The sequence below is a fragment of the Somniosus microcephalus genome, unplaced genomic scaffold, assembly GCF_052327205.1.
Source record: "Somniosus microcephalus isolate GS21.2 unplaced genomic scaffold, FLI_Smic_1.0 unresolved_chr3, whole genome shotgun sequence".
Classification (NCBI taxonomy): Eukaryota; Metazoa; Chordata; class Chondrichthyes; order Squaliformes; family Somniosidae; genus Somniosus; species Somniosus microcephalus.
Window position 1 is genome coordinate 27,611,140 of NW_028225181.1, and position 27,542 is coordinate 27,638,681.

A 27,542-nucleotide genomic window follows, 5' to 3' on the forward strand; every position below is an offset into this window, starting at 1 on the left:
AGATGCAATGCTGGTCATCTTTCAAAATGCTATAGATTCTGGAACAATTCCCATGGATTGGAGGATAGCTAAAGTAACCCCACTATTTAAAAGAGGTGGTAGAGTAAAAGCGGGGAATTATAGACTGGTAAGCATGACATCGGTAGTGCGGAAAATGGTATAGTCCATTATAACAGATATAATAGCCGAGCACTTGGAAAACAGTGACAGGATCGGACAAAGTCAATAGCAAAAAACTGCAGATGCTGGAAATCCGAAATAACAACAGGAAATGCAGAAAAAACTCAGCAGGCCAGGCAACATCCGTGGAGAGAAAATAGTGTCAGCGTTTCGGGTCTATTTTCAATGCTGTCTCTATTTTCTCTCCACGGATGTTGCCTGGCCTGCTGAGTTTATCCAGCAATATCTGTTGTTATTTCGGACAAAGTCAACATGGATATACAAAAGGTAAATCGTGCTTGTCTAATCTACTGGAAATTTTTCAGGATGTTTCTGGTAGAATAGAAAATGGAGAACCAGTGGATGTGGTGTATTTGGACTTTCAGAAGGCTTTCGATAAGGTCCCGCATAAGAGACTAGCATGCAAAGTTAAAGCACATGGGATTTGGGGTAAGGTACTGCCTTGGATAGACAACTGGTTGGCAGACAGGAAGCAAAGTGTTGGAATAAACGGGTCTTTTTCTGAGGGGAAGACAAAGATTAGTGGGGTACCGCAGGGATCGGTGCTAGGACCCCAGTTATTCAAAATATATGTTAAATATCTAGACGAGGAAGCTAGATATAATATCACTAAGTTTGCAGATGAAACAAAGCTGGGTGGTCGTGTATGATTTGGACAGGTTGGGCGATTGGGCAGATGAATGGCAGGTGCAGTATAATTTGCATAAATGCGAGGTTATCCACTTCGGTGGCAAAAACAGGAAGGCAGATTATTAACTGAACGGCAATAGATTGGGAAAAGGGGAAATGTAATGAGGCCTGGGTGTCCTTGTGCACCAGTCGCTGAAGGTAAGCATGCAGGTGCAGCACGCGGTTAAGAAGGCAAATGGTATGCTGGCCTTCATAGCGAGAGGATTCGAGTGCAGGAGCAAGGATGTCTTGCTGCAGTTGTACAGGGCCTTGGTGCAATCACACCTTGAGTATTGTCTGCAGTTTTGGTCGCCTTATCTGACGAAGGACGATCTTGCCTTGGAGGGATTGCAGCGAACATTCACCAGACTGATACCTGGAATGGCAGGAATGACGTATGAAGAGAGATTGGGTCGATTTGGCTTATATTTGCTAGAGTTTAGAAGAATGAGAGGGGATCTCTTTGACACTTGTAAAAAACTAACAGGACTAGACAGACTAGATGCAGGAAGGCTGTTCCCGATGGTGGGGGAGTCCAGAACCAAGGGTCACGATCTAAGGATCAGGGGTAAGCCATTTAGGACTGAGATGATGAGGAATTTCTTCACCCAGAGTTGTGAACCTGTGGAATGCTCTACCACAGAAGACAGTTTTGGTCAATTCATTAAATATATTCAAGAAGGAGTTAGAAATATTTCTTTAGGATAAGGGGATCAAGGGATATGGGGAGAAATCACGGACAGGGCACTGAATCTGGATGATCAGCCATGATCGCATTGAATGATGGAGCAGTCTCGAGGGGCCGAATGGACTACTGCTGCTCCTATCTTCTATGTTTCTATGTATCTATGCAACTCAAATATTTGTCAATCTCCGACTTGAATATATCCAATGACACCGCCTCCACAGCTCTCTGGGGTAGAGAATTCCAAAGATTCACGACCCTCTGAGAGAAGAAATTCCTCCTTTTAAAAAGGCCGACCCCTTATCCTGAATCTTTGCCCCCTAGTTCTAGATTCCCCCAAGAGGGGAAGCATACACCCTGCATATACCCTGGCAACTCCCTCAGTATCTTATACAGAGAGAGAGAGAGGCAGAGACAAATATAGAGAGAGACACAAACAGAGCGAGAGTCTCGGTTTCACGTCTCACAGAGTGGTCAAGGGGTGAAGGACTTCAGTTATGTTGAGAGACTGCAGAAGCTGAGGTTGCTTTCATCAGAAGTTTAAGAGGAAATTTAATACAGTTTTTCAAAATTACAAGGTGTATTGAAAGAGTAAATAAGTAGAAACCGTTTCCAATGTCAGGAAGGTCAGTAACCAGAGGACATCGAGTGAAGATAACCGGCAAATGGCCGAGAGGTGAGATGAGGAGAATTTTCTTACGCAGCAAGGGCTCAGGCCTATTGAATATCTTAATGCTCAGGATAAGTTATCACTATCCACGGCACAGGTACTCTCTCATTCCAGTCTTGCACACTTTGCTAATTTTCAAGCGTTGCCTTTTTAACACTGGCAATGAGTTGATTGATAGCTGTGCTGTGATCAGCTAAGATTGTTAGGGAGATGCAGTTCAAGTAGCTGCCTGGAAGACTAATGATATGTGTGCTGTCTCTCCCTCTAACTTAACCTTACTGTATGTACATAACCTACTTAAATATGTATAACTTACCTGTTAGGGCCGTTGCCCCTTCAACTCACCGTTTAGGGCCATTGCCCCTTTAAGACGCGCCTTAGCGTGCTGACGTCACGTCACGTACAACGTAGCGTGCTGACGTCACGGCACGTACGACGTGACGTTCGTGAGGCGGCTGCTGGCCCGACTCGGCCTTCCAGAAAGGCTGCCGGCACAGCCCGGCCTAGCGCCTTTGGCCGCATCTACCAGCCGCCGGGAGCGACGCGATCTTCCGCTCCCGCGGCAAGCATCGGCTCAGCCTGGCCTCCAGCTCCCGCTCCCGACTTCGGCCTCCACGGCCAGAAACGCGACCACGCGCATCACGTGACGCCCCAAGCGCGGACAACGCTACCGAGCGTGATGAGGTCATCACGCTCCCCACAGGACTGCTACGTAGTCCTCGTGGAGTCCTCGCTGGGACACAGACCTACACCACGGTGCTCCTACAGCAGCAAAGGCAGTTGTATTGTCCCCATGCTTGAGACTTGGAAATTGTTTGTCTTTTTACAATTAGAATCGTTCAGTAAAGCGTTACAAGAAAAGTCAAGCCTTGTGATTTTATTGGAAGATATCAAGTTGTTCGCTATCTGTCTAGCTCTGCATAGAAGCACGTTGCGAGGGCAGAACAGTAAAAAGACAACAGCACAGCGGGCTCAAGCACAGGAAGATACCACTCAGCTACCATGAGTCTACGCTCAGGAAAACAATATACTCTAGAGGAAGTCGACCAGCCAATCGAGAAGAATGAGCCTCTCCCAGCAAACGAGGCCAAGTCACAGTCCTCTAAAGTAGCCTCTAGAACATCTCGGCGGTCCAGCAGACCGTCGCCACCGACAGCTCTCCCAGCAAACGACGCCAAGTCACAGTTCTCTAAAGTATCCTCTAGGTCATCTCGGCGGTCCAGCAGACCATCGTCATCGACAGCTTCTACAGCCGCCAAAGCACGTGCCAAGGCAAAGGCCACCCAAGCGCAATTGTCCTTCGCTGAAAAAGAAGCTGACCTCATGAAGCAGAGAGCCGACCTCGACGCTAGTGTGATGAAGCAGAGAGCTGACCTCGAAGCTAGTGCGATGAAGCAGAGAGCTGACCTCGAAGCTAGTACGATGAAGCAGAAAGCCGACCTTGTAAAGCAGAGAGCTGATATCGCTGCCATTCTCCACATTCTCCAAAGCCAGAGAGCTGCCGCTGCCGCTAAAGCCAAAGCCGCAGCTTATGAAGAAGATGAGGAGAGCGAACGCGGGGAGCCCAGCCAGGAAACATATGACCTGGAACAGCCCCTCAGTCCAGTGCAACGTACAAATGAGTATGTCCAACAACACTCCAAAGTGTTCCCAAAGGAAACATTCAGGTATCTCGACGTAGAACTAACTACTCACCCCAGCAACAAACGGCCCGTTTTCGGAGACACTGAGCTCAAAAGAGAAGAAACGAGTAAGACTCACCTGCAGAGACCTCCACAACACTCGGCCAATCCAGCTAAGCAGTCCTCGCCCGAGCCGCAAGGCGCACAAGACTTCGCCAGGTACCTTACTCGCCGAGAATTGTTAAGTTCAGGCCTCCTAGAATTCGATGACCGTCCTGAAAATTATTGGTCATGGAGAGCATCCTTCCTGAGTACCACCAAGGACTTGAATCTGTCAGCCAGAGAAGAATTGACTTGATGACAAAGTGGCTCGGAGCCGAGTCGTCAAGGCAGGCGAAGAGAATTCGCTCAGCGCACGTCCTCAATCCCACAGCAGGCCTCCACCTGGTTTGGCAACGTCTCAACGACTGTTATGGGACACCAGAAGTCATCGAACACGCACTGCTCAAGAAGCTTGAGGACTTCCCGAAGCTAACCAACAAGGATAATGTCGAGCTCAGAGAACTGGGCGACATTCTCCTCGAACTGGAGTGTGCCAAGGGAGAAGGTTACCTGACCGGCCTCTCGTATTTGGATACGGCTCGCGGGGTAAACCCAATAGTGGAAAAGCTCCCCCACAATCTTCAAGAGAAATGGATAGCTAAGGGATCCAAGTACAAGGAGGAAAATGGAGTGGCATTTCCCCCCTTCTCTCTCTTCTCCAGGTTTGTCCAACAACAGGCAAGGGTGAGGAATGATCCAAGTTTCGCTTTCTCCACCTCCAGCAGTTACGCTCCTTCGAGAACAGAGAAACCCACAAAGGACAGCAACAAAGCCTCTGTGAGTGTGCACAAAACAGAGGTTCCAGCCGAACCCTCAGTCAACCAATCCAGTTCTGCTGGGAATGAAGTGGATGACCCAGATCGTCAGTGTCCTATACACAAGAAGCCCCACCCACTCAAAAAGTGTCGAAGCTTTAGAGACAAGCCCATTGATGAGCGCACGTCATACCTGAAAGAGAACCGCATCTGCTTCAGGTGTTGTGGGTCGACTACGCACATGGCAAAAGACTGCAAGGCGACAATCAAGTGCCTTGAGTGCAACAGCGAAAAACACATAGCAACCCTGCATCCAGGTCCTCCTCCGTCAACCACCGAGAGCGCCGCGGTTGACAAAGAGGATAGCGGGGAGCAAAGCGAAAGCACATCTTCAGTCACCTCCAAGTGTACAGAGGTTTGCGGAAATGCAAGCAGCCCACGCTCATGCTCCAAAATCTGCTTGGTTAAAGCATATCCTGCAGGGAGAAAGGAGAAGGCAATCAAAATGTATGCAGTGCTCGATGAGCAAAGCAACAAGTCCCTAGCGAAGACGGAATTCTTCAATCTCTTCGACATCAAGGCCAGCACCGCTCCATACATGCTAAAAACCTGTGCAGGGACAACAGATACTACGGGTAGGAGAGTCGGGAACTTCATGATCGAGTCCATGGATGGGAAACTACAGCTTCCCCTCCCCACCTTGATTGAGTGCGACATGATGCCAGAGGACAGGACGGAAATCCCCTCCCCAGAGGTCGCACGCCATCAGCCCCACCTACAGCCAATTGCCAATAAGATTCCAGCTGTGGACCCGGACGCTCCAATCCTCCTACTCTTGGGAAGAGACATCTTAAGGGTGCACAAGGTACGTGAGCACATCAACGGGCCCCACGATGCTCCCTATGCACAGCGGCTTGACTTGGGATGGGTCCTCGTGGGTGGAGTTTGCCTGGGAACAGTCCACAAACCAGCGGATGTCAGCGTCTATAAAGCAAACGTGTCGTGCAACGGTCGCACATCCTGTCTCAGCCCATGCCCAAACAGGATCCAGGCAAAGGAGGACTACGACGACATGACGCAGCATCATAGGTCAACCTCCTCTGCCTGTGAGGAAGAGGCAGGCCCCACTGTGAGCACAGTTGGCCTAGGATGCTCAGTGCTTGAAAGGTCCAAGGACGATAGACACAGCTGGGCGGCACCCCTGCCGTTTCGCCCTCCTGGACGCCGTCTTCCGAGTAGCGGGGAGCAGGCTGCGGGGCACCTCTGCTCGCTCAGGAGAACCCTGGAGCCGGGGTCCACCGACCCAGACACGCCTGCAGTCCCCACCCCAGCGATGCTCCTAACTCAAAAGATGAGTGCTATTTCAGCTCCCTCTGGAAACTTCGACATGGCCGAGCTGCACGGGAAGCAGTGGAAGCAAGTACAGTGTCGTGCAGACACTTCTTGGAAGAGATGGGGAGGAGAGTATTCGCCCACCTTACAGAGCCATAGGAAATGGACAGAAGACAAGCCGAATGTCAAAGTGAGAGATGTCGTCTTGCTGAAAGACAGCCAAGCACACAAACGAACGGTCAGTGGGACTAGCCGTCAAAACTCTGCTGAGCAGGGACAAGAGGGTCCGCAAGGTGGTGGTGAAGACTGTCAAGGAAGAGACTGTCAAGGTGTTTCCGAGGCCAGTCTCAGAGATCGTAGTCCTCCTTTCCGAAGAAATCTAGAGAACGGACTCTGAGCGTGTGGCAGCCAAAGGACGTTTTCTCCAGGTTATTTTGTATCTGTAGTGGTACAAATGGAATTGTACCAAGCGGGGAGTGTGCTGTCTCTCCCTCTAACTTAACCTTACTGTATGTACATAACCTACTTAAATATGTATAACTTACCTGTTAGGGCCGTTGCCCCTTTAACTCACCGTTTAGGGCCATTGCCCCTTTAAGGCGCGCCTTAGCGTGCTGACGTCACGTCACGTACAACGTAGCGTGCTGACGTCACGGCACGTACGACGTGACGTGCGTGAGGCGGCTGCTGGCCCGACTCGGCCTTCCAGAAAGGCTGCCGGCACAGCCCGGCCTAGCGCCTTTGGCCGCATCTACCAGCTGCCGGGAACGACGCGATCTTCCGCTCCCGCGGCAAGCATCGGCTCAGCCTGGCCTCCAGCTCCCGCTCCCGACTTCGGCCTCCACGGCCAGAAACGCGACCACGCGCATCACGTGACGCCCCAAGCGCGGACAACGCTACCGAGCATGATGAGGTCATCACGCTCCCCACAGGACTGCTACGTAGTCCTCGTGGAGTCCTCGCTGGGACACAGACCTACACCACGGTGCTCCTACAGCAGCACAGGCTCCGAGCAGTTGTATTGTCCCCATGCTTGAGTCTTGGAAATTGTTTGTCTGTAAGTATTTTAGAATGCTATGGATGATTAATGTGCACTGTATGTTGTAGAAAATGTTTAGTTGTAACTTTTCTCTGTCTAGCTGATTAACTAGTAGCTGTATTTTGATGCACTATGTACAGGGCTAATTTAAAGAGAATGCCTCCCAGTTTACTAAATGTACTGTGTTGCTCAGGCGTACCTAAATTTGTGTATACATATCAGTTATGCGCTTGTATACTAATGTGTGCTTCCATATCTGTGTTGTATTTCAGTTTTACAATTAGAATCGTTCAGTAAAGCGTTACAAGAAAAGTCAAGCCTTGTGATTTTATTGGAAGATATCGAGTTGTTCGCTATCTGTCTAGCTCTGCATAGAATTGTGTTGCGAGGGCAGAACAATATGCGTCACTGTTCTGACACTGAGCTGCAGTTAACTGTGGGCATGTAAACATTTAAAGTGTCTAGTTCCAAATGTAATTTCCTGCTGACTGCAGGCATTTTACAGAAGTGTATATTGTACCTCTGTAAGGAATGATGCCCTGCTGATTGTTGAGGCAATCGCAGCGATGTGGAAAGTTGAAAGTTTGATCAGGAGCGAGCATTGCTTTGCGCAGGTGCGCAGAAGGTAACGATTCAGCACAGCGTTCCCGTAGTGGATAGGTCAGCACGTTCGCCTAACACGTGAAAATGTCCCGGTTCGAGACTGAGGGGAAACATTTGGAAATCATGTTCAATTAAATAGTAGAAAAATGGAACAATTTTCATTCGTGGTTCAATGTTTATAGCCCCGTTACATTTGTTCTTTCTCTGTGCAGCTTTCTACACACGCAAATTCTACAGCGTCTCTCACTCCCTCCCCTTTCCAGCCCTGACTGTGCAGATTGCCCCTCTCAAAGCTGCACATTCCGGCTGCTTTAAGTTGGTTTGTAAGGGATTATTAAAGGATCCTGCAGCGCTGCCTCGGTTCACAACAGCAGATCTAGGCCGCGTTTCTGCAATCTACGAGCCATTTTCTCCAGAATTTCAAGGTGTATAAGGAAATCAAGCATCAAAATCCCTTTCATTAACCATAGGCGTTCAGGCAGTTTTCTGATCGCAAAGTGCTTTAGTCCTTGTGAATATTTCTTGTCTATTTCCCAGTGTTTCCCAATTCTGTCTGCCTCGCTGGTTCTGTTTATTCTGTGAATGAACATCTGTGGGTTGATTTTGAACGAAATCTGTGTTTTTGTCTGCTTGTGACTTTAAACAAATGGAGGTATCAAGCGCTTCTTACATAAGCACAGTATTTTCCTTCAATTTATTCCTCCCCACACATCCACCCTCCCCCATCCCTGCACCTGCTAAATATCTGTTACATCTCCAGCTTTTTCCAGTCCTGATGAAGGGTCCCGGACCTGAAACGTTAACTCTCTTTCACTCACCATGGGTGCTGCCTGGCCTGCTGAGTGTTTCCAGCGTTTTCTGTTTTTAAGTAAGATGTCCAATATCCGCAGTATATTGCGTTTATATCCACTAAAAGCCCACTGACTCCCACAGCTATCTGGACTACACTGCCTCCCACCCTGCTCCCTGTAAGGACTTTATTCCATTCTCCGAGTTTCTCCATCTGTGCCGCATCTGCTCAGGCAATGCCACATTCCAGACCATTGCTTCAGTCATGTCTTCCTCTTTCCTCAACCTAGGATTCCCCTCAACTGTGGTTGACATGGCTCTTGACCGTGACTGTTCTATTTCCCGCACTTCTGCTATCACCTTTTCCCCTCCCTCCCAGAACCACCATAGGGTTCCCCTTGTCCTCACCTTTCACCCCACCAGTCTCCACATTCAATGAATCATCTTCCGCCATTTCCGCCACCTCCAGTGTGATCCCACCACCCAGCACCTCCCCTCCCCTTTCAGCATTCTGAAGGGACTGCTCCCTCCGTGACACCCTGGTCCACTCCTCTATCACCCCCAACACTCCTTCCCGTTCGCCCGGTACCTTCCTGTGCAAGTGCAGGAGAAGCAACACATGCCCTTATACCTCCTCCCTTCCGAATGTCCAGGGCCTCAAACACTCCTTCCAGGTGAAACAGCGATTAACTTGTAATTCTTGCAATTTAATATACTGTATTCGCTGCTCACGATGCGGTCTCATCTACATCAGGGGGACCAAACGGAGCTTGGGAGACGACTTTGCTGAACAGCTCCATTTCATCCGTAATGGTGACCTCGAGCTTCCGGTCACCTGTCCCTTTAATTCGCCGCTCCACTCCAACACAGACCTCTCTGTCCTCGGACTCTTACACTGTTCCAATGAAGCTCAATGCAAGCTCGAGGAACTGCACCTCCTCTTTCGATTAGGCACTTTACAGCCTTCTGGACTCAACACTGAGTTCATTAATTACAGACTAAATCCCCTGACCTTATTTTTGCAGGTGGCAGCTGTTGATCATGCTGCTATCCCCATTGGCAACATTTAATCTCTCATGCCTTCAATCCTAGCACAGACAGTCTATTTTATTCCTTCCTCCCCTCCCCCATTTTCCCTGGCTTTACAACTTCTTAAAACCTGTTGCATCTCGAAATCTATCGAGCTCTGACGATGGTTCACGATGGTACTGGGGAGAGATAACCTCATCGTCTTCTTAGGAAGTTAACCACTTCATTCACTTTCTTATTTGAGCTCCGTTTGTAATTAGAGTTTATTTTATTGTTGCATGTTTAACGACAGCATTCAAGAGGGAAAGAGAAACTTGGAGCAATTTCTTCTGTCATAGCTGCAATGAGACTAGAAAGAATTTAAAGATTTTTAATGAAATTTTCTCAAAAATAAATGTTAAAACCACTTTTCCCCCCTACGTTTCGAATATGATTTTGGAAGAAACAAGCAAAATCAATGTTCCCCTCATCAATAGAAGCTGGAAGTGGGTCTTGAAGTCGGAATTATTTGAAGCAGGCTCTGAATTGCTTAAAACGTTTTAAAATTGAAATTTCTCAATATTTCATTATCAACAATCGACTGAAGTGAATAGATTCACACAAACATACAACCATGCAGTTAAAGTCGGGGAGAGCAGGGCAGGATTTGGAGTCGTTACTTATTACTTTTTATTGATTTTATAAAAATATCATTAAGACGTTTAGGAAGAAAACCAAAAATGGGGAAAAACACAAACAATTTTATTTTACATAATATAAAAAGAGAAAATGCTGGAAATACTCAGCAGGCCAGGCAGCATCTGTGGAGAGGAAAAAAAACAGACTTAACGTTTCAGGTCTGTGAACTTTCTTCAGAAATGAAAAACGATAGAGTTGTTCCAGATTTTACCAGGTGCAGAGGCAGCGAAAGGCGGGAGTGTCGGAAAGAACAAAGGGGATGGTCTGTGATAGGGTGGAAGGAAGCAGTGGTGAAATCCGGCCTCTGCTTCTGGTTAAATCGCTAACTTTATCCAGTTCAACAAAAGGCCGCAGACCTGAAACCTTCACTTTGTTCCTCTCTCGCTCTCCACATCTGGTTAAATCTCTTACTTTATCCAGTTCAACAAAAGGCCACAGACCTGGAACCTTAACTTTGTTCCTCTCTCACTCTCCACATCTGGTTAAATCTCTAACTTTATCCAGTTCAACAAAAGGCCGCAGACCTGAAACCTTCATTTTGTTCCTCTCTCACTCTCCACATCTGGTTAAACCTCTAACTTTATCCAGTTCAACAAAAGGCCGCAGACCTGAAACCTTAACTTTGTTCCTCTCTCGCTCTCCACATCTGGTTAAATCGCTAACTTTTTCCAGTTCAACAAAAGGCCACAGACCTGAAACCTTCACTCTTTTCCTCTCTCGCTCTCCACATCTGGTTAAATCTCTAACTTTATCCAGTTCAACAAAAGGCCACAGACCTGAAACCTTCACTTTGTTCCTCTCTCGCTCTCCACATCTAGTTAAATCTCTAACTTTATCCAGTTCAACAAAAGGCCACAGACCTGAAACCTTCACTTTGTTCCTCTCTCGCTCTCCACATCTGGTTAAATCTCTAACTTTATCCAGTTCAACAAAAGGCCGCAGACCTGAAACCTTAACTTTGTTCCTCTCTCGCTCTCCACATCTGGTTAAATCGCTAACTTTTTCCAGTTCAACAAAAGGCCACAGACCTGAAACCTTCATTTTGTTCCTCTCTCGCTCTCCACATCTGGTTAAACCTCTAACTTTATCCAGTTCAACAAAAGGCCACAGACCTGAAACCTTCATTTTGTTCCTCTCTCGCTCTCCACATCTAGTTAAACCTCTAACTTTATCCAGTTCAACAAAAGGCCACAGACCTGAAACCTTAACTTTGTTCCTCTCTCGCTCTCCACATCTAGTTAAGTCTCTAACTTTATCCAGTTCAACAAAAGGCCACAGACCTGAAACCTTCATTTTGTTCCTCTCTCGCTCTCCACATCTGGTTAAACCTCTAACTTTATCCAGTTCAACAAAAGGCCACAGACCTGAAACCTTCATTTTGTTCCTCGCTCGCTCTCCACATCTAGTTAAACCTCTAACTTTATCCAGTTCATCAAAAGGCCACAGACCTGAAACCTTAACTTTGTTCCTCTCTCGCTCTCCACATCTAGTTAAATCTCTAACTTTATCCAGTTCAACAAAAGGCCACAGACCTGAAACCTTCATTTTGTTCCTCTCTCGCTCTCCACATCTGGTTAAACCTCTAACTTTATCCAGTTCAACAAAAGGCCACAGACCTGAAACCTTCATTTTGTTCCTCGCTCGCTCTCCACATCTAGTTAAACCTCTAACTTTATCCAGTTCAACAAAAGGCCACAGACCTGGAACCTTAACTTTGTTCCTCTCTCGCTCTCCACATCTGCTTAAACCTCTAACTTTATCCAGTTCAACAAAAGGCCACAGACCTGAAACCTTCACTTTGTTCCTCTCTCGCTCTCCACATCTGGTTAAATCTCTAACTTTATCCAGTTCAACAAAAGGCCACAGACCTGAAACCTTCACTTTGTTCCTCTCTCTCTCTCCACAGATGCTGCCTCACCTGCTGAGTATTCCCAGCATTTTCTGTTTATATTTCAGATTCCAGCATCCGCTGAATTTTGCTATTCTGAAAGATTTTATTTTTTCTGTCGTTCTATCGTCTGAACAAGTCCCAGGAATATTGTAACTATAGATTGCTACTTAAATGTTTAGTGGAGTCTTAATAGAAACAAGAACTTTGTATTGATGTATGAAAAATGGAGGAAGCTACTTTAGAATAAACCATTATTTGTTTATTGAGAAAGGCACACTAAACACTTTGATTAAACTGCTAATCTATCATTTTGATTAGGTATACATTTTTGATTTAGGAGATTGAGCATTGAGAGCACAATGAAGTATGTTTCCTGCTGTTTAATTGGGAATTACCTAAAATAATTCAAAACATTTCGGGATAAGAGCAGGGATTACTATTGTGGAGAATGTTTCAGAGAAAAACATTGGAAGCGAAATTTGTAAATTGCCATCTTTGCATCAACATATTAGTAAATATTCCCAAGTCAGTCTGATGGGTTCTCTTGTCCAGGAAGAATGATGAATATTTATTTGTGTTAAATTAAAGCTTTTCCTGCTTTTTGTTTTTAATTCAGTGATGCAAAATGTGTATGTGTTTTTCTGCACTTGTGAATAAGTGCTGCATTTCTGACATGTTACATGGGTGGTGTGCTGGTTCAACAAGGCCACATTTAATAATGCAAGTGATTGAATTTGGAAGTATGGATACCCGTTGCTGTTCAATTCTTTTTAATACTGTGAACTAAAGAACTACAGCACTTCATATTTGTTGGTTGTCTGGTTGCATTGTAATTAATATTCTGATTACATATCTGGAAGTACAGCACGTCAGCACCATAGGAAAGCCTCTGCTCCTGCTGCTTCTGCATCCACTGCAATAGTGTCAGGAGGGATGGGCTAATAAGTTGAAAACCTTAAAATTAATACAAATTGCACGAATAGATATGCCTCATTCAGCTCACCTTGGGCTTTTGGATTGTTGTCCATCTGTAACTGAGTGATGTTTCTGAAGTGTTCATTTATTATTCTGCAGTTCTTTTATATCCCAGTTATTTCTGACAAGTATTTATTTAAATAAAGTTTGTACATAATGAACTAAAAGCTCTTAATTAATGCTACCATAAAAAACTTGCAGAATGGGCATTTAAATGACAAATGAATTTCACTATAGGCAAGTGTGAGCCGGTGAGTTTTGGCAGCCGCAATAAGGACCCGAGCTACTCCTTGGAAAATAAGAGTCTAAATGGAGTAGAAGTGCAATGGGATCTCGGGGTATAGATTCACAAATCATCAGAAGTAGCAACGCAGGTTAAAAACCCATTAAAGTGCAAATAAAGCACGACTCATTTCCAGAGGAATCGCCTTCAAAAACAGGGAACTTCTGTTAAACTTGCAGAACCTTGTCTTATTGACTCATGGTTTGAGATGGTGGGGTGGCAATAGCTCATTACTGAATATATGATTTTAACTGGTTGTTGTTAATGTCATTGCTTTTGAAGTTGCTTTTCTAAAAGTTGCTCTAAAATTTGTTGTTGTAAAATTTGCCCGCAGACGAAAATGTCGTGTTCAAAGGATTTTGCAGCCATTCAGTACAAAAAGTTTCGATGTAGCATTGATGTGGAGGTGCTGAGGATATTAGATGGGGTGGGGAGGAGCTGAGGAGATTAGTTGGCAGGGGGAGGAGATGAGGATAGTAGGTGGGTTCAGGAGGAGCTGAGGATATTAGGTGGGGTGGGGAGGAGCTGAGGACAATAGATGTGATGGGAAGGAGCTGAGGATATTGGCTGGGGTAGGAAGGAGCTGAGGATATTAGGTGGGGTGGGGAGTAGCTGAGAATAATAGATGTGGTGGGAAGGAGCTGAGGATATTGGCTGGGGTAGGTAGGAGCTGAGGATATTAAGTTGGGTGAGGAGGAGCTGAGGATATTAGGTGGGGTGAGGAGGAGTTGAGGATATTAGGTGGGGTGGGGAGGAGCTGAGGATATTAGGTGGGGTGGGGAGGAGCTGGGGATATTTGGTGGGTTGAGTAGGCACTGAGGATATTAGGTGGGGTGGAGAGGAGCTGAGTATATTAGGTGGGGTGGGGAGGAGCTGTGGATATTAGTTGCGGTGGGGAGGAGCTGTGGATATTAGTTGCGGTGAGGAGGTGTTGAGGATATTAGGTGAGGTGGGGAGGAGTTGAGGATATTGGGCGGGGTGGGGAGGAGCTGAGGATATTTGATGGGGTGGGGAGGAGCTGAGGATATTAGGTGGGGTGGGGAGGAGCTGAGGATATTAGGTGCGGTGGGTGGAGCTGAGGATACTAGGGGGGTGGGGAGGAGCTGAGGATATTAGGTGGGGTGGGGAGGATTTTAGGATGTTCGATGCATATAAATCTATATATCGAAAGTCGCAAAGTGAGGCTAGCAAACAGGTGAGAAGTTCTGTTATTTGAAATAAATAATATCTTGTCTGACTTCTTCGAAAAGCAGTGGTACAAAGTGACAAGCCAGGAGCTTACTCTGCAATAAATCCTCATATGTCCTGATAAAATTTCAAAACCACAGACAGTTTTAGATGGCTGCCTTTATTAATTATTATTGCTTTTTATTCAGTACACTGATGCTTTGCTTCAAATATTGAATTGACATTTCTCACAATGACATCTCACAATAGACCTTGGAAAACATGCAATATGTGCAGTTAATTGACAAGTGAAGTTTAACATCGATGAATGCGATGTGATTCACTTTGGTAGGAAAATAGAAACATCATGAGAGTATTGTGGCTGATGTTGTGTATCTTGACTTTCAAAAGGCATTTGACAAAAACCACGTGACACGCAACCGCATAAAATTGTAGTCCATGGGATTATTGGGACAGGGCAGCATGGATACCAAATTGTCTAAGTGTCAGAAAGCGGAGAGTAGTGGTCACGGGTTGTTTTTCAGACTGGAGGGAATTATACAGTGGTGTCCCCCAGGGGTCGGTATTAGGACCAGTACTCTATTTGATATATTTTAATGACCTAGAGTTGGGTATACAGGGCATCGAATCTCGGAGATGCAGCGCACAATGAGGAGGATAGTAACAGGCTTCAGGAGGACATAGCTTGACATTCCAACATGAGAACATAAGAAATAGGAGCAGGATTAGGCCACTTGGCCCTTCGAGCCTGCTCCACCATTCAGTACGATCATGGCTGACCTTCGGTTGAAACGTCATTCATGCAGCACCTTCTAACTGACCCTCATTCCTGCATTTAAAGTTATCTCCTTACTCAGTTTAATGGCATATTTTGCATTAATGGAACAAAATATCATTGGAGGTGATAGCAAGACCCTAATTGCCAAGAAAATTTGCCTGGGTCTTTACCTTTATAAACGGTTCCTCAGGCTGGAGGGTTTGACAGCTTCACATACGTCCCTGACATGATCCTACACTTCTCTGAGGGTGTTTTTCCCTAACCCAATCCCTTTGCTTACAGTATAACCCGAAATCTGATTCAATTAGGCAGATACTGCACAGATTCTATTTAACAGAGAGAAGTGTGAAGTGAAAAATGAGGAGAGGAAATGTGATAACAATGGTACAATTTTAAAGGGAGTGCAGGAACAGAGGAATCTAGGCATGTATGTACAGTAATCTTTGAAGGCGGCCGACAATTTGAGAAGTATGTTAAGAAGGCCTACGGGATCCTTCACTTTATTAATAAGCAGTGGAGCACAAAAGCAGGGAAGCTATGCTTAAACATTATAAAGCACTCATTAGGGTTCAGCTGGAATATTCTGTCCAATTCTGGGCACCACACTTTAGGAAAATGTCAAGGCCTTGGAGCGTGTGCAGAAGAGGTTTACTAGAATGGTACCAGGGATGAGGGACTTCAGTTATCTGGAGAGATTGGAGAAGCTGGGCTTGTTATGATTAGAGCAGAGAAGGTTAAGAGGAGATTTGATAGAGGTGATCAAAAGTCTAAATAGATGTAATAGATTAATAAAGGAGCAAATGTTTCCAGTGGCAGTGGGGTCGGTAACAGAGGACACAGGTTTAATGTGATTGGCAAAAGAACCTGAGACAACATGAGGAAACTTTTGTTTTACACAGCAAGTTTTTGTGATCTGGAATGTGCTGCCTGAAAGGGCGGTGGAAGCAGATTCAATAGTAACTTTCAAAGGGGATTTGGAGAAAATACTTGAGATAAAATAAAATACTGGGGAAAGAGCAGAGGAGTAGTATTAATTGTACAGCTCTAACAGAAAGCGACACAGGCACGGTGGGCCGAATGGCCTCCTTCCGTGTTGTATTATTCCATGATTCTATAATCACCGATACATCAGAAAATAAGAAACTGAACCTGGCAGAAGAGCAAAGGGCTCTAGGGCTATAGGTGAACAAAAAGTTAAAAGCATTATCACTGGACAGCAAAGCAATCAAAATGCTAACAATGAATTGGGTTTTAATTCTAAGGCGAAATAATTCAAAAGAAGTGAAGTTGGCCAACGGTGGGGAAGTGGTGCTTCACAAGGATCGGTGCTGAGAACACTTTTCTTCATCATTTAACTAAATAATTCGGACTCGGGAATCAGAAGTGCAATTTCAAACATTGAGGATGCCATTTAAATGGGCGTTTATACTTAATACAGAGGAGGACTGCGACAAAATCCAGGAAGACATTATTAAACTGGCAAAATGGGCGTATAACTGGCAAATGAACCTCAATATACAGAAATGCGAGGTAGTGCATTTTAATAGGAAGAAAAAGGAGGTCACATATACTTTGGAAAATAAGTTCTAAACGGGGTTGAGGGACAAGGGGATGTGAGGGTACAGCTACATAAATCACTAAAAGTTGCAATGCCGGTTGATGAGGTGATAAATACAAAGAGAGCACTGGGCTTCATTTCAAGAGGAATAGCAGTGTAAAGAACAGAAGTTATGTTAAACTTGTATGGAAACTTAGTGAACAATGAACATGATCTCCATCTTATCGAAAGGACATAGAGGGACTGGCGCAGGTACAAACATTATTTACTAGAATGATAGCAGAACTGAGAGGTTATGCCTGTCAGGAAAGACTGAACAGGCTGGGGCTCCTTTCTTTAGGAAAATGAAGACTGAGGGATAATCAGATAGTGTTCTTGGAGATTATGAAATGGTTTCATATGTTAGATTAGAGAAGGTGCTTCCACTTGCAGGAGAGATCAGACCATGCGGTCATAGATTTAAGATAGTTATTAATAAATCTAATCGGGAATTCAGGAGAAACGTTTTTACCAAATGAGTGGTCAGAATGTGGAGCTCACTCCCACAAGGAGCAGTTGATGCAAATAGCATAGAAACATTTAAGGGGGAAAGGAATAGAAGGATATTTTTACTGTGTTAGATGAAGGAGGTTGGGTGGAGGCTCCTGTGGAGCATGGACAACAACATGGACATTTTGAATGCAATGCACTGTCTCTGTGCTGTAATTACTTTGTAAATTGTATTAAACTTGTATAGAACCCGGGTCAGGTCACACTTAGAGAACTGTGCATAGTTATGGTCTCCATAATATAGAAAGGACATAGAAGAACTGGCGAAAGTGCAAAAAATACGTACAACAACAACAACTTGTATTTACATAGCGCCTTTCAGATAGTAAAATGACCCAAGCCTTTCACGGGAGTGTTACTGAACAAGGCCTGACCCTGAGCCACATAAGGAGATATTAGGAAAGATGATCAAAAGCTTAGTCAAGGAGGTAAGTTTGAAGCAGCACCTTAAAGGAGGAGGGAGATTTAGAGAAGCAGAGAGGTTTAGGGAGGGGATTACTGAGCTTAGGGCCCAGGCAGCAGAAAGCACAGCCGCCAATGGTGGAGTGGTTACAATCAGGTATGTGTAAGAGGCCAGAATTAGAGGAGCACAGAGATCTCGGGAGTGTTGAGGGGCTGGTGGAGCTTGCAGAGGTAGGGAGGGCGAGGCCATGTAGGGATTTGAAAACAAGGATGATAATTTTAAAATGGAGGTATTGCCGGAACGGTTGTGACTATAGGTCAGCGAGCACAGGGGTGGTGGTTTACCGGGATTTGATGCTTGTTCGGTTATGGGCAGCAGAACTTTGGATGAGCTCAAGTTATGGAGGGTGGGAGATGGGAAGCCGGGCAGGAGAGAGTTGGTGTTATCAAGTCTGCAGCTACCAAAGGCAGGGATGATGGCTTGAGCAGCAGATGAGCTGAGGCGGGGTCGAAGTTCAGCGATGTTACCTAGGTGGATGTAAGCCTGGTGAAGGAGTGAATACCTGGTTGGAAGTTCATCCCGTGGTTTAATAAGACACCAAGATTGCAAACAACAAACTGGTGCTAAGGAGATGGATGGAGTCGGTGGCTTGGCAATGGAGCTTGTGAAGGGGGCCGATAGCTTCGGTCTTACAAATATTTAGTTGAATGGCACCAGAACTGAAAGATTGCAGCTATCGGTAAAGATTAAACAGGGTGGGCCTTTCTGCTATAAAAGAGGGAGCACTTAGATGAAGCCTGATAGAGATCTTCAAAATTATGAATGGGTTGGACAGGGTAGATGTGGAGAGAATGTTTACACTTGTGGGGGAATGCCACACTTGGGGTCATAAATATAAGATAGTTACTTATAAATTCAATAGGGAAATAAGGAGCAATTGTTTTACTCATTGAGCGGTTAGAATGTGACACTCACTACCACAGGAAGTGGTTGAGGAAAATAGTTTAGATTCTTTCAGAAGGAAACTAGACGAGGAAATTATAGAAAGGGGAATGGAAAGATATTCTGAGAGGCTGAGATGAGGTAGATGCAATGGGAGGAGGCTGGTGTGGAGCAGAAACAGCAGCACAGACTGATTGGGCAGAATGTCCTGTTTGTGTGCTGTATATTCCAGGTAATATAAACCGCTGAACTGCAGCTCTGCTCTGCCTACCCAACTATTGACCAGGCTCTTACTTTGGAAGCTGCAAATGAATTGCTGCCCTCAATCGCTGAAGGTTCTCTTTACAGAAATGCTCAGAGTGAAAGCAGAAAACTATGGTCCTGTCACGAAAGACAATGTGGGAAGTGTTAATCAAAAACAGTGCCGAGTCCTAAACACAGTGCTCGCCCCGCCGCTGGCAGTATCTTCAGATCACCAGCGATTGCTGGTGTAACTCAGTGGATGGCAGTCTGGGGCTGAATATTATATTCCTGGGCTGGAAACACTCGGAGCCGCCTCTGGGCTGCATTTTGCTGCTTCTGATTATTAATGAATTGAATAATTGAGGTAAGCGGATATTTCACCGCGCTCTTCACCTGATCTCTGAACTTGGACTGGGTCACCATATAAATAAATGTGTTTGTGCAGCAATTTAAACTCCGCAGCATACCTGCTACTTGTGCAAAGATACCTGAAAAATATCGGGGAAGCGTGGAAAATAATCCTGGAATGTATCCATAAAAGAAATATATAACATAGACCAGCCACAGCAGTATGAAGCTGCCGGATATGGTGAAGAGTAAAATCATAGATTTCCTCCTGCTCTCCAACTCTGGGTCTCTGTCATTCTCTCCCTTGCTCGCACCCCTCAGTCCCTTACGGACCTGACTGGCCACTAAAATGTGTCTGACTGTCAGAGCGTTGAGCAACAGAATTATATTGAATGGGAGCAATGGGGTTAAAACCCTATCAAAGCACATAAATCCCACCCACCCGGGATCAGTAAAAAAGCCTGGGATGGGCTGACAGCTGTACGGCACATTGCCAAGTATAACCCAGGGTTCAAATGTAAAGTAGAATGGAATGTTTCTTAAACAGAGCAGAATTCCGGTTGTGGCCAGAACTACAGCCGCAGTTTTCCCAGTGCAATATTTAGCCTTCAGCTTCTGGCAACAAATGGCCACAAATCGATCAAAGGTGAAAGTGACGGTGAACCAGACAGAGCAATCTGTGGCTGCAGCGACCAGGACAAAGATAACACTACACACAGGGGTGATGTTTACGAAAGACCAGTAGAAATAATACCATTTGAGCTTGCTCAGTATGACCTCAGTGACAATGACCAGGAGATCCGACGCAGCCATGGCCACCAGGTAGCAAGTGGTGCAGGTGGAGAGTCCGCACTTTCCCTGGGACAGGATCACAATCGCCAGCAAATTCACTGTAAAACACAGAAGGGAAAAGAGATTGGAAATTACTGATCACACATTCTCCATGTCTGAGCCTAGACAGTAAGGGCTGGATATTAACAGCCAAAAAACGGGCGGGTTGGGATCGGGACAGAGGTGAAAATTGAACAATATCGTCCCGCCTCCAACCCGCCTGCTTCCGAGTTTACCTGAGACGGCCAATTGGGCGGGTAGTGAAACGCTCCCAGCAGGCGGTTTGGAAAGGTAAATTATTTAATGAGGTGGGCAGCCTTTGAGTTAACCATGACTGGGGATCTGTCAAACCCCCCGGGAATGGTCAAACCCCCGGGACCGGTCAAACCTCTGGGACCGGTCAAACCCCCAGGACTGGTCAAACCCCTGGGAATGGTTATACCCGCGGGACCGGTAAAACCCCCGTGACCGGTCACACCCCCAGGACCAGTCAAACCCCCAGAACTGGTCAAACCCTCGGGAATGGCCAAACATCCAGGACTGGTCAAACCATATTGACTGGTCAAAGCCCGGGGACCGGTCAAACCCCCATGACTGGTCAAAGCCCTGGGACCGGTCACACCCCCAGGACTAGTCAAACCCCCAGGAGTGGACACACCCCCGGGACCGGTCACACCCCTGTGACTGGTCAAACCATGGGACAGGTCAAACGCCCAGTACCGATCAATGCCCCGGGATCAGTCACACCCCCGGGACCAGTTAACCCCTCGGGAATGCTCAAACCCACGGGACAGGTAAAACCACCCGGGACCGGTCACACCCCCGGGAACAGTCAAACCGCCGGGACCAGTCAAACCCCCTGGGACCGGACACACCCCTGGGAATGGCCAAACCCCCGGGACCAGTCAAACCCACGGGTCCGGTCAAACCCCAGGGACTGGTCAAACCCCGGGTCCGGTCAAACACCCCGGGACCAGACAAACCCCTGGGACCGGTCAAACCACCGGGACCTGTCAAACCCCCGGGACTGGTCATACGCCCTGGGGAAATTAAAACCCCCGGGACAGGTAAAAAACGCAGGACCAGTCAAACCCCCGGGACCAGTCAAACCACTGGGACCGGTCACACCTCCTGGACTGGTCAAACCACCGGGACCGTTCAAACCCCCAGGTCAGGTCAAACCCCCGGGTCCGGTCACACACCCAGGACTGGTCAATCTCCCAGGACCAGTCAAACCTCCGGGACAGGTCAAACCCCCGGGACCTGTCACACCCCCAGGACCTGTCAAACCCCCAGGACCGGTCAAATCCCCGGGACCGGTCAAACCCCCGGGACTGGTCAGACCCCCGGGACCGGTAAAACCCCCGGGACTCGTCAAACCCCCGGGATGGGTCACACCCCCAGGACCAGTCAAACCGCCGGAATATGTCAAAATCCTGGGACAGGTCAAATCCCCGGGACCGGTCAAAACCCCAGGACCGGTCAAACCCCCAGGACCGGTCAAACCCCCAGGACCTGTCAAACCCCCGGGACTGGTCACACCTCCTGGGACAGGTCCAAACCCCAGGACCGGTCACACCACCGGGACCGCTCAAACACCTGTGTTCAGTCACAGCCCCAGGACCGTTCGCACCCCTTGGTTCGGTCAAACCCCTGGGAATAGTCAAACACCTGGGACCGGTCACACACCCAGGACCAGTCAAACACCCAGGACAGGGCACACCCCGGGGAACGATCAAACACTTGGGACCGGTCAAACCCCCAGGACTGGTCAAACCCCCAGGGACCGGTCAATCCCCTGGGACTGGTCAAAACCCCGGGACTGGTCAAACCCCCGGAACCGATCAAACCCCTGGAACCGATCAAATCCCCGGAACCGATCAAACCCGCGGAACCGATCAAACCCCCGGGTCTGGTCAAACACCCGGGACATGTCAAACCCCTGGAACTGGTCAAACCCCCAAGACTGGTCAAACCACCGGGACCGGTCAAAGCCCCGGGACTGGTCAAACCCCCGGGACCAGTCACACCTCCCGGGACTGGTGAAACCCCTGGGACCAGTCAAACCCCTGGGACCAGTCAAACCCCCGGGACCGGTAAAACCCCCGGGACCAGTCAAACCCCCGGGACTAGTCACACCTCCTGGGACAGCTCAAACCCCTGGGACCAGTCAAACCCCCGGGACTAGTCACACCCCCAGGGAAGGTCAGACCCCTGGGACCAGTCAAAACCCTGTGACTGGTCAAACCCCTGGGACTGGTCAAATCCCTGTTACTGGTCAAACCCCGAGGATAGGTCAAACACCCAGGACGTGTCAAAACCCTGGGACTGGTCAAACCCCCAGGACCAGTCAGACACCCAGGACGGGTCATAACCCTGGGACTGGTCAAATCCCGAGGACCGGTCAAACACACAGGACGGGTCAGAAGCCTGGGACTGGTCACACCCCAAGGACCAGTCAAACACCCAGGATGGGTCAAAACCCTGGGACTGGTCAAACCCCGAGGGCAGATCAAAACCACGGGACCGGTCACACCTCCCGGGACAGGTCAAAGCCCCAGGACCGGACTCACCCCCTGGTTTGCTCAAACCCCTGGGGCTAGTCTCACCCCAGGACCAGTCTCACCCCTGGGTCCGGCCCTAACCCCTGGGAATGGTCAAACCCCTGGGACTGGTCAAACCCCCGGGCCCGGTCAAACACCCAGGGACCGGTCTAACCCCCGGGACTGGTCAAACCCCCAGGGACCTGACAAACCCCTGGGTCTGGTCAAAACCCTGGGATTGGTTATACCACTGGGAATGGTCAAACACCCGGGACCAGTAAAACCCCGGGCCTGGTCAAACCCCTGGGACCGCTCACACCCCGGGGACCAGTCATACCCCCGGGCTCAGTCAAACCCCCGGGACCAGTCAAAATCCCAGGAAAAGTCAAACCCCTGGGACCGGTCAAACCACCGTGACCAGTCAAACCCTGGGTCTGGTCAAACACCCAGGATTGGGTAATCCCTCGGGACTGGTCAAACCCGCGGGACCAGTCAAACCCCTGGGACCGGTCAAAACCCCAGGACCGATTAAACCCCCGGGACCAGTCAAAACCCCAGGACCGGTCAAAAACCCAGGACCGGTCAGACCCCCGGGACCGGCACACCGCCAGGTCCAGACAAACCCCCAGGACTGGTCAAAACAACGGGACTGCTCAAACCTTAGGGTCCAGTCAAACCAATGGGACCATTCAAACCTCTGGGACCTATCTAACCCCCGGGACTGGTCAAATCCCCGGGACCAGACATATCCCTGGGCCTGGTCAAATCCTCGGGACATGTCAAACCCCTGGGATTGTTCAAAACCCTGGCACCTTTCAATCCCCCGGGACCGGTCAAATCCCCGGGACCGGTCAAATCCCCAGGACCGGTCAAACCCACGGGACCGGTCAAACCCCCAGGATTGGTCAAAACCCCGGGAGCGATCAAAGCCCTGGGAACAGTCAAACCCCCGGGACCGGTCAAACCCCACGACTGGTAACAACCCCCGGGACCGGTCAATCTCCCGGGACTGGTCAAAATACAAGGACTGGGCAAACCATTGGGACCGGTCAAACCTGCAGGACCTGTCAAAACCCCGGGAGCAGTCAAATCCCCGGGACCAGTCAAAACCGCGGGACCGGTCAAATGCTCGGGACTGGTCAAACCCCCGGGACAAATCAAACCCCCGGGACTGGTCAAACCTCCTGGACGTGTCAAACACCCGGGACCAGTCACAAACCAGGGACCGGTCAAACGCCCAGGACTGGTCAAACCCCGGGTACCAGTCAAACCCCCGGGACTGGTCATACGCCCTGGGGCAATTCAAATCCCCGGGACAGCTAAAAAACGCAGGACCAGTCAAACCCCTGGGACCAGTCAAACCCCTGGGACCGGTCACACCTCCAGGACTGGTCAGACCACCGGGACCGTTCAAACCCCCGGGTCAGGTCAAACCCCCGGGTCCGGTCACACACCCAGGACCGGTCAATCTCCCAGGTCCAGTCAAACCTCCGCAACAAGTCAAACTCCCGGGACCGGTCACACCCCCAGGACCTGTCAAACCCCCGGGACCGGTCAAACCCCTGGGACAGGACAAACCCCCGGGACCAGTCAAACCCCCGGGACCAGTCAAACACTCGGGACCGGTCATACCCCGGGGATATGTCAAAATCCTGGGACAGGTCAAATCCCCGGGACCGGTCAAAACCCCAGGACCGGTCAAACCCCCAGGACCGGACAAAGCCCCAGGACCTGTCAAACCCCCGGGACTGGTCACACCTCCTGGGACAGGTCCAAACCCCAGGACAGGTCACACCACCGGGACCGCTCAAACACCTGGGTCCAGTCATACCCCCAGGACCGGTCTCACCCCTGGGTCCGGTCAAACCCCTGGGAATAGTCAAATCCATGGGACCGGTCACACATCCAGGACCAGTCAAACACCCAGGACAGGTCACACCCCCAGGGACCGGTCAATCCCCTGCGACTGGTCAAAACCCCGGGACTGGTCAACCCCCCGGAACCGATCAAACCCCCGGAACCGATCAAACCCCCGGAACCGATCAAACCCGCGGATCCGATCAAACCCCGGGTCTGGTCAAAAACCCGGGACAGGTCAAACCCCTGGAACCGGTCAAACCCCCAAGACTGGTCAAACCACCGGTGTTACGTCTGTGTGTCCCAGTTATGTTTAGGATCAATCACTGGACACAGACAACAAGAATAACTTTTAACAGGTCTTTACTATTCGGAGGTCAGTTCTGAACTGCCCAGCAAATCCTTACACAACACTTATATGCCGGTGTGCTCACCACCGGTATTACAGCATACAGCAGCCAAGAGAAAGTAGTACATCTCTTAAAGTAGTTCTCTTAAGGTGGAACAGGTTACATACACCACAATCCTCCCTTTTTAGCTTAACAGTTATGTCCCCATTTAACATAACATAATAACATATATACAACTTCATGCAAAACAGTTCAAAGATTCAGTCTCTGAGGAGGTCTCCTGATTCGAGTTGGATAACGCCTTTCAGGGGTCTCTGATTCTCGTTGTTGGGGTGACTCATCTAGTTGGTCTCTTATGGATTGGACATCATCATCAGGTACATTCACTTCTGAGATAGATGCTTCAGGTTCACTAACTTCTTCCACGGTTGTCTCTGCCGTAACCATGGGATCGACTCTTGTTCTCGATTCTACCAGTTGGTCAGCATGACGCCGTATTACATTTTCACCAACATCTACCGTGTACATCAGGGGTCCTTGTCTGGCCCGAATTGTTCCAGATTGCCATTTCTCGTTTTTATAATCCCGGGTTAACACTGGTTGTCCTACTTCGAAACTCCGAGTGGTCTTATTATTTATATGCTGGAATTGTTTGTTTTCAACTTCCTTCCGCACATTTGGTTTTAACAAGTCCAACCTGGACCGCAACCTTCTGTTATAGAACATCATGGCAGGACTTTGGTTTGTCACTGCATGGGTGGCGTTTCGATATGCCAGTAGGAATTTGTCCACCTTGTGTTGTAGTGGAATCTGATCTTCGCTCATGGCCTTCATCGCTTTTTTGAACGTTTGTAAAAATCTCTCGGCCAACCCATTTGTAGCCGGATGAAATGGGGCAGAGGTATAATGTTTCACTCCATTCTTCTTCATGAATCTCTGGAATTCTTCTGACATGAATTGCGGTCCGTTGTCTGAACATATTTGTTCTGGCAATCCATTTCTTGCAAATATCGTTCTTAACACCACGATCGTCTTCTCCGAGGTAGTGGTAGTCATCTTAATCACTTCTGGGCATTTAGAATGTGCGTCCACCGCAATTAAAAACATGGAGTCCATGAATGGACCAGCAAAGTCAATATGTACACGTTGCCATGGGGTTGAAGGCCATTCCCATGGATGCAGCGGTGCAGTCGGAGGTGCATTTTGCACTTTTTGGCACCCTGAGCAGCTTTTCGTCAGCTCCTCTATCTGTTGGTCGATACCCGGCCACCACACATAAGCCCTAGCAAGGCTTTTCATCTTGACTCCCCCCAGATGACCTTCATGCAGTTCCTTTAGAAATCTCTCTCTTAACTTAGGAGGAATAATCACCCTTGTTCCATACATCAATGTTCCTTGACAGACAGACAGCTGTTCTCGTCTTGCTGAGAATGCCGGTAACAGTGGATCACCATGTGCTGGCCATCCCTTCACTGTCACTTCCTAGACCCTGGACAGTGTCGGGTCGTTCCTGGTTTCTCTTTCAATACTTGCATTGGTGACTGGTAAACATTCGATGATGGTCGAGTGAAATAACTCAACAGGGTCAACCGTCGGTGCCTCCTCCTCTGTAGGTAGTGGCAGGCGTGACAGCCCATCAGCATTACCATGCTGCTTTGTACCTTTGAATTCTATCTGATATTGTTGTGCCCCTAGGAAAAGGGACCATCTCTGGAGTCTCTGTGCTGTCATCACCGAAACACCCTTCTTAGGGTTAAAAATGGATACCAACGGCTGGTGGTCTGTCAGAAGCGTAAACTTTTGGCCCTGCAGGTAATGATTAAACTTCTTTACTCCCCACACAAGGCTGAGAGCCTCCCTATCTATCTGAGCATAGTTGCGCTCAGCGGAGGTCAATGATCTGGATGCGAATGCAACTGGCCTCTCCTGGCCATTTGGCAACTTGTGTGAGAATACTGCCCCAATGCCATATGGAGAAGCATCACAAGCCAAACGAATAGGCAGCGTTGGGTTGAAGTGAGCCAACACTTCCTCTGAGCTGATCAATGCCTTGCTTTCGCGAAAGGCCCTCTTACAGTCCTCGCTCCACTTCCATGGTACTCCCTTCTGCAAGAGAGCGTTCAGCGGGTGCAGTACCGTGGATAAATTTGGCAGAAACTTTTGGTAATAGTTAATCAACCCTAGAAACGACCTCAATTGGGAAACATTATCCGGAGCGGGAGCCTTCACAACAGCTTCGATCTTGTCAGGAGACTTATGAAGCCTCTCCTGGTCAATGACATGACCACAGTATGAGATCCGCTTCTGAAAGAATTCATATTTCTGGCGATTAACTCGAAGACCATATTCTTTCAATCTGGTGAGCACCAGTTCCAAGTTTGCAAGGTGTTCCTCGTCATCATCTCCTGTAATCAGAATATCGTACAGGTAACATTGTGTACCTGGAATTCCCTGTAATACCTGCTCCATAGCCCTCTGCCAAATTGCCGGAGCCGCTGCCACTCCAAAAACCAGCCTATTATACCGGTACAAGCCTCTATGCGTGTTGATCGTGAGATACTGGCGTGGCTCTTCCTCAACTTCCATCTGTAAGTACGCCTGCGCCAGGTCTATCTTGGTGAAGTGTTTCCCGCCAGACAACAAAGCGAAG

At 48.2% G+C, this 27,542-nt stretch overlaps 1 protein-coding gene across 1 annotated transcript; it reads left to right on the forward strand.

Moving 5' to 3' along the window:
• Positions 1–3,418: 3,418 nt before the first annotated feature.
• Positions 3,419–7,423, forward strand: LOC147091328 (uncharacterized). The gene is made up of 2 exons (XM_085976742.1): positions 3,419–7,072; positions 7,327–7,423. The coding sequence occupies exon 1, from the start codon at positions 4,118–4,120 to the stop codon at positions 6,410–6,412; it is 2,295 nt and encodes a 764-aa protein (XP_085832868.1). The 5' UTR covers positions 3,419–4,117; the 3' UTR covers positions 6,413–7,072; positions 7,327–7,423.
• Positions 7,424–27,542: the final 20,119 nt, after the last annotated feature.